The sequence below is a fragment of the Nuphar pumila genome, chromosome 12 (assembly GCF_984573655.1).
Source record: "Nuphar pumila chromosome 12, dmNupPumi1.hap1.1, whole genome shotgun sequence".
Classification (NCBI taxonomy): domain Eukaryota; kingdom Viridiplantae; phylum Streptophyta; class Magnoliopsida; order Nymphaeales; family Nymphaeaceae; genus Nuphar; species Nuphar pumila.
Window position 1 is genome coordinate 3,500,789 of NC_143260.1, and position 16,965 is coordinate 3,517,753.

General features: G+C 37.5%; 1 protein-coding gene across 1 annotated transcript; it reads left to right on the forward strand.

The window, feature by feature from the left end:
* The first annotated feature begins 9,678 nt into the window (after positions 1-9,678).
* Positions 9,679-16,416, forward strand: LOC149819684 (NADH dehydrogenase [ubiquinone] 1 alpha subcomplex subunit 6-like). Its single transcript, XM_089982194.1, has 2 exons — positions 9,679-9,929; positions 16,002-16,416. The coding sequence occupies exons 1-2, from the start codon at positions 9,717-9,719 to the stop codon at positions 16,185-16,187; spliced, it is 399 nt and encodes a 132-aa protein (XP_089838320.1). The 5' UTR covers positions 9,679-9,716; the 3' UTR covers positions 16,188-16,416.
* Positions 16,417-16,965: the final 549 nt, after the last annotated feature.

Consider the following 16,965-nt stretch of genomic DNA (forward strand, 5'->3'; position numbering starts at 1 on the left):
AAGTCGCAAGGGAACAAAAACAATCCACTCAACTATAAGATAAATAGTAATTTACTTATAAGCAAACTACGTATAGCAAAAATTTATGTTTAGTCTCCTCAAGTTTTAAGTATTTAAGATAGTTGGCTAACGTTTCAATAATTTGCTAAAATTGTGATCCGACTAGGGTTGTCAGCCGGTTAGGTGTGTATCAGGCGACTAACCCAACCTGAATTCCCGGTTACGGGCAAAAAAGTACTAAACCAAATAATATTCAGATTCGACCAGAATCCAACTTGAGCAATCCATGGACTGGGTTTGGGTTATGATTTTTGTGGAGTACAAACCTAAATCAAAGGGGTTTAGATCCCCTCTTGTTTCTAATGCTTTTTCTTAAGCATTTAACATTAATAAAGATTCTATTTTTTTTTATGTTCTTGTGATTTCCCTTAGTGGCTATTGTATGCACTTGTGTTTGCCATTGATTGGCTTCTTGTATGGCCCCTTTGGTGACTTGTGTTGTTCTTTGTGCTCTTAGTATGCCCTTAGAGACTTTTATTATTTCTGCTTATTTAATTACATGGTATCAGGGCCTTGGGCTCTTGGAACATGTTGATTCAAGTTTGTGTTCGTGATTAAGGAGCCTTAGTGTGCTTAAAGTGAAGGAGTACGATAAACAAGTTTTCTTGGAGGAGGATCGCGTGATTGAAGACTTTCTTGCTTTGGAAAGCTCACCATCAACATTCTCCAACTATCTTCTTCTCTTTTCTCTCTTCCCCACCTATCTTTTTCTACTATCTTCTCTCTTTTTCTATATAAGATGGGTGAAAAAGAACCTATGATGGTGGTCACATTCAAATTCAATGATTCTATCTATCTAATATGGGTCACCGCCATGAAAAACCATCCTAAAGGTACAAAGATACGGGGTATGTAAGTGGAACTACATGTGAGCTACAACTCATACTTACCAAAAAAGATGGAGACCAAATTAAACCAATATCATATTAAGGTGGAGGATTGGGAGGTTGAGAACACTCAAATCCTATCTTGGTTCCTAAATAGCATGAAACTTAAGATAGCCATCAACATTGTTAAATTTAAGAAAGCTTATGATGCTTGGGTCTTTTTATTGAATATGTTCCTGCAAAAAGACTTGTCTAGACAATATTTCCTTAAAAAAAAGGGTTTTAACAACAAGATGATAAGGAGATAAGAGTGTGAGAGATTACTTTGATATTGTTTCTCTTCTCTTTGGGATGAGTTTTTCATGCTTGAGCCTCAATGGGAAGGACCCGATATCGAAATGAGGCAAAAGCAATTGGAAAAGGAACTACTCTTTATGTTCTTATTTGGGTTAAGACCCGAGTTTGAGCCAGTTAGGTCCTCTATTTTGCATAGGATCATAATTACTCCACTTAGTGTTGCTCTTGCCAAAATATACCAAGCCGAAACTCGACTTGGAATAAACAAAGGAAGTGAGGAAGTCCTTGTTGTGTCAAGACTCGACAATTATGCTAAGTCATATAAACCTCCTTATTTTGAGAGAAATAACTATGGTGGTGGTGTAAAAGTATCTCTAACAAGATACTAAGATCAAGACCTTAATATTCTTGATAACAAACTAGGCACATATGCACGATAAGAACACTTGTACACAAAAGCACAACTCACAAAATCTCACAAATGCACAACGATATAAAAAATATTGGAATCACTTTATTGAGCACTTGGGCTTTGACCCAAAGCCATAAAGAATACAAAGGGGTGAAACCCCTATTTATAATCACACAAAGGAGCCACAAAAAGGGGCTCCCAAGAGAGTCTTTGGGAGCCCCAGACGACTCTTTGGGGAGCCTCCCTATGTGGCACAAAAATCAAAGATGAAAAAGAAAAAGAAACAAGAAAAGAAAGAGAGAAAAGAAAAAGTAAAAAGAAAAAAAAATTACAATCATATTCTAAGAGGAATATGCATAAAATAGGAATTTACAGAAATACTCTTTTTGAGTAAAAAGAAACAAAAAAAGAAATAAGTATATATATATATATATATATATATTGAGATACATAATTTAACACCCCCCCTCAAACTTAGGGCATGATGACTGAAAGTTTGCCAAGGAGAAAGTTGAATCGTGGTGCACATAAAGCTTTGGTGAAGAAATCTGCCAACTGATATTCTGAAGTAACATAAGGTAGATCAATGATTCTTTTTAGATAGGCTTCACAAACATAATGACAGTCTAATTCAATGTGCTCAGTTTGCTCATGGAAAATATGATTTTTGACAATATAAATTGCACTCTTGTTATCACAACATAGCTTAGTGGGGCCTTCAATAGTGATCCCCGTGTCTTCAAGTAGCTGAAGGATCTATACAATTTTCATGGTAGTAGTTGTCATGACACGATATTCAACTTCAGTTGAAAAGAGAGAAACTTTTTGTTGCTTCTTACATCTCCACGAGATCAGTGAATAACCTAAGAACACACAAAAACTAGTGGTGGAGTGACGGTTATTTGGGTCATCTCCCCAATCAGAGTAAGTATAAGCAATTAATTTTAAATTAGAAGAAGATGACAGAAAAACTCTCTTATTTAGAGTACCCTTTAGGTATCTTACGACTCGTAAGACGACACTCATGTGAACAGAAGTTGGTGCGTGCTGAAACTGACTTGCCATATGAACTGCATGTGAGATATCTGGTCTGGTAATACTCAAGTACATCAACAATCCTACAAGTTGTCTGTAGGGAGTAGGATCAGAGAGAAAAACACCAACATCAATCTTCATTTTAGCTCCTACTATAGCAGAAGTTTCACAAACCTTATCATCTGTAATACCTGACCTGTCAATAATCTCATATGTAAGCTTAGTTTGAGACAAAAAATACCCTCTATGAGAGTATGCTACTTAAATACCCAAAAAATATGTTAGAAATCCTAAGTCAGACATTTCAAACATATCCTTTAAAATTGATTTTATGCTTTTAATCCCTTTAGAACCGCTTTCGGTTATAAGCATGTCATCTACATATAAAAGTAAAATAACAATCCTTGCATTGGATTTTCTAACAAACAAAGCAGTATCAGTAAAACATGATGAAAAACCATTTTCTATCATTATGGAATTAAACCTATCATACCAAGCATTGGGGGCTTGTTTCAAACCATAAAGTGTTTTTCGAAGGTGAAACACCTTTCCTTTAGGAGACTCCATTCCAGAAGAAACATCCATATACAATTCTTCATTTAGATTTTTGTTTAGAAATACATTCTTAACATCCATTTGATAGATGTTTCACTTGTTGATTGAGGCAACGATTATAAGACATCAGACAATGACCATTTGAGCTACTGTGACAAAGGTCTCTTCATAATCAATCTCATATTCTTGACTATATCCTTTTGCAACCAAACAGGCCTTGTATCTCTCGAAGGACCCATCACTCTTACTCTTAACCTTAAATACCCATCTACACCCTATTTCTTTCTTACCTTTAAGAAGGTCTTGAAATTTCCATGTCTTGGCTCTTCTCAGAGCTTCAAATTCATTACCCATTGCGGTTATCCATTCAGGAAATTTTTGTGCTTCATCGAAGTTTTTAGGTACTATGTAAGAATGAATGACGCTTAGACATGCTCTATGTTTAGGTGAAAAAGACTCATATGAGATGAACCTAGAAGGGATTTTTCTATGTCTTTTGGTCCTACGAAGGTTCTCCTCACTTTGAGGAGCAATCCCACCAGCATCATCATATCTTTCAAGGGCACTCCTGAAAGTATTTCTATCTCTATGAGTATAGGTTATGGGATCTCTATGTGGTTCCTCATTGACATGTTGATGAAATGAAGATGACACAAGACTGGTTTCATTATCACTTGAGTCATTCTGATTTGACTCATCATCACTAGTTTCATCACCTTCAGTTAAAAGATCAAATAGAAACGAATAGTCTATATTCTTGTCATTATGTTCAAGTTTTTCGAAACCACTGAGGTTTTCCAAAAAACTTACATTTCTGGAAACATATAGTTTATCATTTTTAATATCATAACACCGAAAACCCTTTTGAGTTTCAGAATAATCAAGAAAGGCACAAGGAATGGCCTTGGGGGAGAGTTTATCATTTTAATGACAAAACATTTATATCCAAAAACCCTTAACCTGCTATAATCAGGGTTTTTTTCATATAATCATTCAAATGGAAAAACTTTGTTCAAATTTTTTGATGGGAGTCTATTTATGAGATAGACCGATGTAAGGGCTGCCTCAGCCCAGAGTCTTTTCGAAATATTCTGTGAAATGAGCAAGGTTCTAGTTATTTCAATGATATGCCTATGTTTTTGTTCAGCCAACCCATTTTGTTGTGAGGTTTTTGGACAAGATTTTTTATGGAGAATACCATGACTTTCAAGATAACTTTTGAATTTATTTGAAAGTTATTGGCCACCAAAGTCGGTTCTAAGTATTTTTAAACTTTCATTGATTTGATTTAAAATCATCATATAAAATGTTTTAAAAATTGAAAAAACTTCATGTTTATGTTTAAGAAAATATATCCAACAAAATCTAGTGTAATCGTCCACAAAAATAATATAGTATGAGAAACCTCCTTTAGATATCATAGGAGTCGGACCCGACCCCATACATCGGAGTGAACAATTTCAAAAGATTTAAACATGGATCTTTGAGTAAACGGTAGACTTTTTATTTTCCCAAGAATATATTCATTACATACAAAATTCTCATTACAAATATGCTTAATAAAAGGCAAATAATAGATTTTAACAATGTTGGGATGCCCCAGTCTCTTATGCCATACATGAATATCTTTGTTTTGAGCAACATTACAAAACTGGTTCTTAAGAATTTGGAGAAAATCAACATAGTAGAGGTCTCCTCTCCTACAGCCTTCCCCAATCAACTTCTCGGACTGGCGATCTTGTATCCAACATTTATTAGAAGAAAATTTTATATCGCAACCATAGTCTGAGAGTTGAGAGACCGAAAGTAAATTTAAGTTTAGTTTTGGTATAAGATAAATTTTTGAAATAAAAAAATCTTGTTTTTCAAAATTGCCTATTCCTTTAATTTCAAGAGGTGTTCCATCTGCCGTTGAGACAAAAGATGAAAGAAAATTTTTAGAAAAATCGGAAAGAGAACAAGCACTTGGAGTCATGTGAAAAGATGCACCAGAATCTAGGAGCCAAGATGTCTTACCGGGAGGCGAAGAAGATGACATAACGGCTCCGAAAATGCCTCCCTTGAGAAGAGGTTGTAGAGCATCCACAATTTATTGAAGGGAAAGAACCTCATTTGATGAAGATAGTCGTTCCTCTGGTTGGGATGCCATAGCCGCAACAAGTATTTTCTTTCATTTGGGGCAAATGAGTTTGATATGCCCGGGTTCTTTACAAAAATGGCAAGTTAATTTGCTATAGTCTCTTTTGCCATATCGATCATTTCTTCCTTGACCTTGATTTTTGAAATGAGGAGGTTTGTAGGCCTTCATATTATTCTTGGGTCTTGACACGACATTAACCCCTTCACAATCATCTTGAGAAGATGTAGCAAGGATGCTAGGATTATTTTTACTAATCCCCATACGGGTTTCTTCACCACTTTGCTTAGTGATTACATCTTCAATAGAGAGAGATGTGAAGGCGGATAGAAGAGAGGACCGAATTTGTTCAAATTCGGGTATAAGTCAATTTAAAAAATTGAAGAATCGATCTTCCTCTAGTTGTTTGTGTCTTAACTCAATTGCTTCTCCGCTCCATTTTGGTTCGAGCATAGCTAGCTCGTCCCAAATAGACGATAGATTAGCAAAATATTCTCGAATAGACAAATCATTTTGTTGAAGGGTCAAGGCCTTCTTTTGGAGGTAATACTTGTGTGATAAATCCCTTAAAGTATACATATTTTCACGGTACAATCAAGCTTCGGAGGCCTTTTTGAACTTAATGATGTTGGCATTGATCTTGGTTTCTACGGATGAAAAAATCCAAGACAAGATCTTGAAGTTCTTCATCTTCCACTCATCATGCTTTTTTGAATAATCTTCTAGGGCTTTTTGTCTATTTTTCCCTTCAAGAATCTTAATATCCTCCTTTTCAATGATGGTAAATTTGGGTTCGGGTTCCGGTATTGAACCTTAAACGTACCCTCAAAGGCCCTTTCCTTTGATATGGGCTTCCATATTGTCGGCCTAAACATAATAGTTCAAACCACTAAGTTTAAAACTGAGGGAGAAGTGAGAGTCTTTTTCACCTATTGGAGAGGATAGAAGATAAAAAATAACACGTACTTCAAAAGATTTTCAAGTCTTTCTTGACAAAAGAGACTTATAAAATATTGCCCGAAGAAGATGATCCACTTCAAACTCCAATAGCTTGAAAACACATTTTTCGAGGCACTTCAAAAATGAAGAGATGCACGATCCTCCTTCTTCAATGAGGCTCTGATACCATGTAAAAGTATGTTAAACAAGATACTAAGATCAAAACCTTAATATTCTTGATAACAAACTAAGCACATATGCACGATAAGAACACTTGTACACAAAAGCACAACCCACAAAATCTCACAAATGCACGACATAAAAAATATTGGAATCACTTTATTGAGCACTTAGGCTTTGACCCAAAGCCTTATTTATAAAGGAGTGAAACCCCTATTTATAATCACACAAAGGAGCCACAAAAGGGGGCTCCCAAGAGAGTTGTTGGGGCAACGACTCTTTGGAGAGCCTCCCTATGTGGCGCAAAAACCAAAGATAAAAAAGAAAAAGAAAAAAGAAAAGAAAGAGAGAAAAGAAAAAGTAAAAAGAAAAAAAGAATTACAATCATATTCCAAGGGGAATATGCATAAAATAAGAATTTACAAAAATACCCTTTTTCGGGTAAAAAGAAACAAAAAAGGAAATAAGTATATATATATATATATATATATATATATATATATATATATATATATATATATATATATATATTGAGATACATAATTTAACAGGTGGGAGGAAGATAATGTCATTTTTGTAATGAGCTGGGACATATCAAACTAGATTGTCTCAAGTTCAAGAAGAAGGTGACAACCATTGAAGAATCATTCAAAAAGGATGAAGCACATAAAAAAGGAGACCTTAAGGATACCATAAACCAATTAACGAAAGCACTTCAACAATTTCTTAAAACATTTGTCACTCATACTTTTCTGATGCCACCGTCTCAACATCCTATCCTCTTGGTACGTTTTCTTGGATACTTGGTTTCAGGGCCTCTTTTCATATGACTCCTCTTGTATCTCTCTTATCTGAATGCACTAAACCTTTTTATAGTTCTCATGTTTCTACCGCAGATAGAACTAATTTAGAAATCAAAAGCATTGGAACGTTTAAAAATATTTTAAAAGATTTTAAAGTTTTCGAAGTTAGGATTGTTCAAAAACTCAATTTAAACTTGTTTTCGGTATCTCAAATTTTAAATTGTGGATGTGAGGTTTCCTTCTCATCTAAAAAGTATTGGGTGCAAGATTGATAGTTAGGGAAGCTGATTGGGGAAGGACATAGGAGGAGAGATCTTTATTGCATGAACTTCCTTCATATTCTCAAAGAATTTTTTTGTAATTTTGTTAAGGAAAAATTTGTTGATTTATGACACAAAAGATTAGGCCATCGAAATGTATCTAAGTTTTTTTTTCTTTTTTAAAAACATCTTGTATTGAAAAAGAATGCATATGTAATGATTGTATTATTGGGAAAATGAAATCCATTTCATTCTTCCATCAAACTTTTTTCTCTAAAAATCCTTTTGAACTTGTGCATTCTGTTGTTTGAGGGAATGTTATAAGTATCATATCATTACCTGTATCGGTCGGGCTCAATATCTTTTTATATTTGTCTAGAAGCAAATCTTTTATTTTTTAAGTGAAAACAAAAATATTTTATTAAAGCAACATAACAGATCATACAATGTTGTTGGTCACAGAGAATTCAACCAAGAAAGAGTCCAACAAAGACAAATTACCCCTAAAAACAGGTTTCAGGCTTTCAACCGATCCAAATCGTAGATGACCGAAACCCAAGTATGAATCCAATTATGATCTTAATCCGATTAAGTGTAAATATCGAGTTTTAAGCTAGTCATATCCATATTTAGTTTTATCTGATTTCATCCTGCTTTGAATCCAAATCCGAATCCCAATCAATACTCATATCTGACCCCAGTCCAACCCATTTACATCCGTACTTGGTCCTCAAGGATTTTCTGAGTTACGTGAACCTACTCTAACCCCTCGGGACATTCCTCGAGCACGCATAGCTTCTCTCACCCACATTTTAGTTTGCTAGCGTTGGTGTTACTTAGGGATGACAGTGGACTGGGGACAACAAGGCTCTGCCCCACCCCGTTTGGATCGGGGACGAAGGGCATGAAACGGGGATGGAGATGTGGATGAAGGTTAAAATTTATCCCCGTGCCGGGATGGAGGCAGGGATGGACTTACGCTTTCCCCCACCCCATCCCCGTCTCAATCCCCGCCTTTCCCCGCCCCGCCCCATTCCCAATCCTTTAAGGAATAACTATAGACCAAGGGGAAACGGGGCCCCGCCCTGCCTCACCCCCATTTGGACAGGAGATGGAGGACATGAAACAGGGATGGAGGTTAAAATCCATCCCCGTGTGGGGATGAAGGTTCAGATTTTGAAATGGGGGGGTGGGGGTGGAGACCTTTTCCCCCGCCCCAGTGCACTGCCATCCCTAATGTTACTGCTCTAGCCCCAGCCAACAGAGTTGGACAGTGGGGATGGACCAAGGAGTTTCCACATCCTGGAAAAGGTGTTCGATGCGGGTTGGCTTGTCGGGACCTGTTCTACTCTAATTGGCTCAAGTTGACCAGAGCCAAGTTGACTCAAGTCTCTTGGGCTTAAGAGTGTCAATGAGTCAGGTTTGTCTTGAATCCGACCCGTACCAAACTCTATAGGGGTTAGTGTTTGGCAGGAGGACACGGATGTAGCCCAAAGAGTCTGATTAATTTATGGAGTGAAATTTCATACCAGACATTAGTTTGACCCAAGTTCCAATTAGGATTTCTGATTTTCAGCTTAAAAAGATAAAAAATTGTTACTTTAGCACGTATGGAGCAAGTCTGGTTCATGTTACTCTTACAGGACTCAGGTATGGTTTTTCTTACTTTGAACCTAATCATACTTGAGTCCGCACCTGGTACGAACTAGGGGTGTCAACGGCCGGAGCTGATTCAGACCTAGGTGGTTTCAAACCTTGATCTGACTTTGAGGTACGGGTACAGGGTCCAGACTTGGGTCTAATTGCGTCTGTCTTATAAAAAACCATACTCGGATCTTAAAAGATTGAACGAACCAAACCCAATCCATACCCAGTAAAATAATATCTTTTTATCATTTTTATATTGAAAAATCGTGGGTTCAATCAGAACTCCAGTCGTGCCGGGGTCTGGTGTAAACTTTTACAAACCATACTCAGCTCCATATACTAATCAGATCTTTTGAGTTTGACCCAGATTCTAATGGAACCTCCTTTTGATCACCAAACTCTGACCCATTACGGTTTGGTACGGATTGGGTCTGAGTCAAACCCAACCTATTGACACCGGTAGTACCAACACCTCAAAGCCAGAATCCGTGTTGAGACCCACTTGAGTTCGAACCAGCCCGTTAATACCCAGAGTCTGCGGTGCAACAACGACAGGAAGGTGCAATGGCGTTCGTGATGAGGCAGATGAAGGTTCCGCCGAACTCGGCGAGCCTGGAGGAGGCGAGGGGCAGGACCATCGAGTTCTTCAAGCAGGCCTGCAGATCAATACCCACCATCATGGAAGTCCACAACCTCCACGACGTCGTCACGCCCTCTCAGCTTCGATCCACCATCTCCTCCGAAATCAGGAAGAACTCCCACATCACCAACCCCAAGGTTGTTTCCCTCTCTCTCTTTGTGGTTTCTTGATGGTGTAGAAAGAAAAGGAAGAGGAAGGCAAAACAAAAAGATGACTTTGAGAAGACCCCCCCCCCCCTCTCTCTCCACTGCCTTTCTTTTTCTGTCATCGGAGACCGTCTTTTGTTTCGAATTTTGATTGCCCTTAGTGGGACATGGTTGATTGATAGTGGGTAGGGTCGATTTCCTTGTTTTTTACTTTCGAATAAGTTCTCTTTATACTTGAATTGGTTGATTTGGTACGAGCTAGTGGTCGATTTTATGTTTGCCCTTCATGATTATTTGGTATCGCGTTGATTGATTTAAGACGGATACATTGGCTATGTTGTTTGTTTGGTCAATTGCTTGTTGGGATTTGGAGATTTTTGGTGCATTCTTTGTTTGGTTTTTTCTTGGTGATAAAATGTTTGTCTATCCTTCTTCATGGGTACCTATTAAGAATCGAGATGAACCAATTGTTCCTTTTTTCCCTCTCTCTTGTTTCAGGGCTAGTAGTTTCTATTTGGGTATTTTTCTTTTTTCCTTGTTGTTGGTTCTTTATTGATGCATAGTACATCTTACTAACATTTGAGAATCGTTAGTGGTGATCCAAGGAAGGATTTAACTAGAAAGAGGAGAAACCTCTTTCAAAGGAGAACACTCTTGTCTTTCATTAGGTTGTCATGTTTTCTACTTCCGAATTTTATACCACATTGACAAATAAGAAATAGCTGTAAGGCTCATCAAATCCCAAAAATAAAAAAATTGGAAGTTGCAAAGTGGATTGCAAGAGAAAACAACTGGAAAAAGTAAGAGGAAGGGTTTCTCTTTGATGGATAAACAAACACCATAAGGTCATTTTGTTGATGGGAGGTTTTTATCACATTGTGGCTAGAGAGAATCTGAAGAAGGCTTCATGCTGTTAGGCAGCCTCTAGCTTTTTGTCTTACATAGTTTCAAGTAGCGAGAAAATTTTTATATGGTGGCCTGCTGATCATGCTTCAAAGTTTCAAACAAGAACAGAGCGAGAAAAGATGAAGCACCCTTCCACTCCTTTATGACTTGATACCTAGTGAAAAGTGGGGCGAAGATACCATTGTTGGTAAGAAATTACACAAGATTAGCCACAAAAAACAAGTGTTTTATTGGATTATTCAAAAGAAAAAACTGCAATAAAGTTAACTGGTTGCAAAGAAAATATGTCACATTTATTGACTGATTGTCAAGATTTTGAGATACCAAAAGCTTTCAATTCAAAGGAGCTTGATGCAGATAGATATTAGAAAAAGATGGTTTCAATGGGAGTTGTGGATGGTTTCTCATCACTTCATTACATGAGTGAAGGAAAAAGAAAAAGAAAAAGGAGAAAGTCGTGAGGAAGGGACCCAACATCTTCCTCTTGAGACAAGGGTATGGGAGCCATTCAGAGCATCCATTTTGCCCACCTTGTTTCGGAAACGAGAAAAGGAGGAAAAAGAGAAATGGAAGAAGAAGCCATGAGAGCTCTCTTTGAAGGAAGTGCACTAGGTTCCAAGAAATGATGGCATCTTTATTCTTTGAAAGTGGTCAATGTTTTTATTGCAATCTTGCTGCCTTCCAGTCATGGGAACTCTTTCAGATTTTCAGTTGTGCATATTGTTCTAATCTGGAGTTTTACCATGCTAAAAGAAAAATCTCATATCTCTTATTTGCTGCATGGTTTGGACAATATTTGGGTTATGTTGTTGTATTCTTCCTCTAGCATTTTGTTCTGTTGGTAAATACACAAAGTTGGATCACTTTGTTATCCCGAGTCATGGGTTCATAACTCTAAATGGAAGTTACAAACCCCGCATTTCAGCTTTCTCAGGCTGACAATGAAGAAGTGGTTGGGTTAGGAAGTTTCAAGAATTGAAAGGATGCAATGTGGTTTTCACCTTTGTTTGCATTTACCTGGTTTATAAGGAAAGACCATCTTAGAGATGCATGGTGTTGCAATTAAATCTCTTTCTTAGGCAGATAACCATTAAAAGGTTCATGAAGGCATTATACCATCTACTGATAACTTTAAGATCCTTTGATGTTGCTTCCTTTCATTTAAATGAATTATGTATAAGCACTATTTGGATGATCTTTAAGAATGTGCCATAGTTGTGATCAATATAAATTCACTTATGGCTCTTCAGCATCATCGAATTTTCCTTTGCCGGTCATATCGAAGATTTTTCTTCATCCTCTTGGTTGACCAACAGAAAAAGCTTGAATTCAGTTCTTATTTCGCAAAAGTCTTACTCTTTCGGAAATAATACTAAAGGTAGTTGAAGAAAATTATTTATGTGATGAAAACTTTTGAGATCAACAATGACTTTTGATAGCAAATTGGCAAAATATTCTTGAAATCCTTGATGAAAGTAATTGCTTGATATCGAATCGACACATCCACGACAAAATTCTCCTCTCTTTTTCCCCCAAAAGAGAGACTCGGGCTTAGCCCTTACCTGAATGGGAAGTTGAAAATACTCCTCTCTTCCCCAAAGAGGAGGTGTTTGCAAAACAGAACTTTCGAAGAGAAATTAAGTTTTCGGCAAAACTCCTTATCTCTAGGCTTCTCTTATAGAAAGGCGGCCGAAAAAAAAAAATGAAGTTGAAAAAGTATCACAGAGGAACGAGTCCATCACACTCTCCCTGGAAGAGGGTCCTCTGTGAAGGGGTTGACCAAAGATGAGAAAAACGGCGGTCACAAAAAGAAACGAGCTTTCGTCGAAGCTCTCCCTGGAAAAAGGGTTCTTTTGTGTAAAGTAGGTTGTTTGTTTTGCAAACTGTTCGCGAAGAAAACGAGTCCCTTCAAATTCTAATACAAGGATGGTGATTTTACTACTATACGTAGATGATATGATAATCACCAGAGATGATAAGCAGGGAGTTAATCATATCAAAGATGTGCTTAAAGCCAACTTTGATATGACAGATCTTGGTTTTTTACGATACTTTCTTGGAATAGAAGTTTCTTACTCACATCGTGGTTATTTTTTGTTACAGACTAAATATGCAGCAACGATCATTGAAAGATCAGGACTCTCGGATGAAAAATTGGTCGACACTCTGGAAGTCATAAATGCCAAAATAAAAAAAATGATGGAGAACCCTTGCAAGATCCAACGCCCTACAGACAGATGATTGGAGCTTTATCTTATCTTTCTATTACCCGTCTTGATATATCCCATGCTATTCATTCTGCTAGTCAATTTCAGCATGCTCCTACTACAGTTTATATGAGCGTTGTAATGAGAATTGTTAGATATATTAAAAAATCTATTAATCTTGGCTTGTTTTTATCATCTTCCTCACTAGAAGTCATTGCATATTTTAATTCTGATTGGAGAGAGGATGTCAATGATAGCCGTTCAACCACTGGTTTATGTGTATTTGTAGGTGACTCTCTAATTTCATGGTGATGCAAAAAGCAATAGAAGGTGTCACTCTCCTCAACTGAAGTTGAGTATCGTGCCATGTCGACCTGGGGGTTGAGCGTCTATCATTGACTACGTCTAAGTTAATTTGACTGAGACAACTTCTCGAAGACTTGGGGGTTGATACTGCAGAACCTTCAAAATTGTGTTGTGATAACAAGAGCGTTGTATACATTGCAAGCAATCATACATTTCATGAGAGAACGAAACACATTGAGATGGATTGTCACTACGTTCGTGAAGAGTTTCTGCGGAAGACTATCACATTGCCTTATGTTCCATTAGAATACCAACTCACGGATTTCTTCACCAAAGCGCTATCGTCACCCAGATTTCACTTCCTACTTGGCAAACTCTCGGTGGTTGTACCATGAATTTGAGGGAGGGTGTTAAGATATACATATATGTATATGTATATATATACATATACATATATGTACTTAACTGTAAACTGAAATACCCATCAAGGGTATTTCAGTATTTTCACTGTAATAGGCATCAGCCCATTAGGGACTGACAATCTATTTTTCTTTTTTCTGTTTTTCACTTTTTACTTTTTCAACTTTTGAAGTATTGGGAGCAGGTCCAAAGTAGCTGTTGGAGCTGCTCCCAACAGTCATATTTATGACCATTGGGAGCAGCCCAACAGCTACTTTGGGCTGCTCCCCATGTGGCTTTTTATTATAAATAGGCCTTGTAGTTTCTCAACTCATTTTCATGAGTAAATGTATGCAATAACAATTCTTTAGACCCTTGTGTGGATCGGTAATTCAATCAAGCATTCACTTGATTGAAAGTGTGTTCTTGCATGTGTATTGGATTTTATCCGCTTCATTACACATTCTCCTCCGTAACCAAGGTAGTCCTGGTATGATATTCTATTTTTGACTTTCATCATCCTCATCCACCACTTATCACTTGAGTTAGGAGTACCTGTCTTTTGATTAGCACAGCTTGATTAAACAGCCCTGTCTACCTAGCACCTAATCCCGTCTTTGTGATATGATATATCACCAAGTTCCTACTTGTAAGGCACAACCCATTCTCCAAATAATTACTTCAATGGAAAGAGCCTTGAATAGCTCATTGATTCTATTAGCAACTGATTTAGCATCAAATGGAATGTGAGAATATAAACCAAATTAGTTGATGATATGTGTTTGACGAGGGTTACAGAAACTGCCAAAGGGCATACCTTCCATGGTATATATTACACAAACGAGAGCATTTTATGTTAATGAAAACTAGAGCCATGTAAAATAGCCTTGTGAAGATTACCATCATTTGGTGAGCTCTACTTGATTGCATAAGGTCAAAAAACTAGAAGCTGGATATGCCAAATCCATATTCAATTTCATTCCCAACAAAATTTCACACGTCCATCTTATCCTCATCCCCTGGTTCACTTCAGATCAACTCAGTACCAGAAACATGCTTCAACTAGGTTTATCTGCTACAAGATTTTTTGTTCTCCATTTATGTTTTAATGATCTGTATTTTGGTGCTTTCCATGTTTTGGGTTGTACAGCCTGCTTTGACTTGGTGCTTGATCAGCCATGGATTAATCAGAATAGATGAATCCCATCCATATACAGGTGACTCATCACACCTGAAAAAAAAAAGATTTAGAGTTGGTCATATAGGTACGAGAGATTTGATACCAGTAGAATTGCATCCGTTCACACTTGCAGCTGTTTGAGATTGTGAAGAGGAATCTTTAGTACCTATGGAGAAAAGAATTTAATAAATATAAATATGTAGGTAATATATAATGTGTATAAACATGAAGCACTCAACACCAGGAACCCAGAGGTACCTGCATTGTTACAGGTGCACCAGACATTTTGAAGCACCCATATGGCCATACAACATTGTACATGATGGAAAAGCGAGTGTGATCTCTTCATATTCCAACCCAGCTTCTTGAACTGTATGATTGCTTTTGTGTATCCAGTCTACAATAACAAAGAACCATGGCTAACAAACAGCGGGAGCAGGTTGCATGTGTAGGATCAATCGCTCAATACTGGATACTTCCTGGAGCCTGGAAGTTCAAATGATGAGTTCACCATAGATATGCCATGAGATAACGATGTGTTTGCTTCTTTGGCTGAAACAACCTTTTGCTTTAGATGCCCAAGTAACTAACTGATTGCATACACCAACTTTGTAAATGATTTAGATCCACAGCATTGTGTACATGTACGTAACATTTACATCAAAAGGCTTCTTAAAGTATCATGCTTAAGTATGTACAGCGAAAGCAAAAGGAATCTTGGTAAGTTGGTTTGTGATTTGATTAGTTAAAAAAAGTGGCAGCATGGAGTGCTTCACCAATAGGCTGAGGTAGTTTATTTTCAAGGATATACACAGAAATATTGCTCTTGGTTACCATTTGATATCATATGCAGATTAGGTTTTTGGGGTTCATATACGATCTTCAAATGCTTCTCTTGCAAAGGTTTCCAAATCCCAACAGCTTTCACTTTAAGGACTAAATGTGTTGTCCTTTTGTTGCTATGCTGCATGATGTTCCCTTGTATTGTTATGCTGTCGCATCCATGAGTTCATTTCTTGCATTATTCAAGCCTTGGTAATGTTCTGCGTCTGCTGCATTAAACAGATAATTGACATGCTTCTATTCAAGGCGATGGAGGAACTAGGCAACATTGCTGAACATGCAAAGCAACGGCATCACGTGATTGGTCAGTATGTAATCGGACGTGGGGGTCTTGTGCAAGACCTGGGTGCCAAAGACCAGGGAACGTCAGAGTTCCTGAAGAAGTTCTACAACACGAACTACTTCTGAGATTGGACTGCTTCATTATGTCGATTTTCCCTTTTCTTTTGGTTGTCGATGCTTTTGGAATCTTATAATGGATTTTAGAAATAAGCTGTTGGCATCTGTAAGCATTTTGGGTCAATTTTTATGCACTTATTTCCTCCTCTCTTTTGAGGGCTTCTGTTTGGGAAACGAGCATGGAACCCCTTTGAATATGGAGCTGTACTTTGTGCTACACAAGATTGTGTAATGTTGGTCTGTCTCTCTCTCTCTCTCTATCTGGTTGGTGATTTTTTAGTTGGAACGGCAATCTAGGAGAACATCTAAAAGTCCAGCCAGACCCGTCATGCTTGCTGCACCTACAAAATTGTTGTTGTTTCAGGATCTAATGACAGTAGGAGCAGGTTTGCAACGCCCTATGAAAGTGGGATTTTTTCAAGTTCTCGTCCATAAATAGCAACCACAACTTTCATAGAGCAACACAAACATGCGAAAGTTGAATCATAGCTGTGAAAATTGGTCATGTGTGAACCTGTGACCAGGAATCATAGGCTGAAGAATCACAGTCGAGAATCAATGACAAAAAAAAAGGTTACATTCTCAAGAGGCTTAGCGAGAAAACTTCCAAGGTGCACAATGTGTACTTTTTTCAGATGACATGGAAACTGGCCATAACAAAAGATTAGAAAACAGGCTGCAAGACCCTTCCCTGATACCGGACTATAATTGAGGCTTATTCTCAGATGTGACAGCATTCATTTTTCAACCACCATCCGTAAATTGAATTTAACATACCTTTGAAACC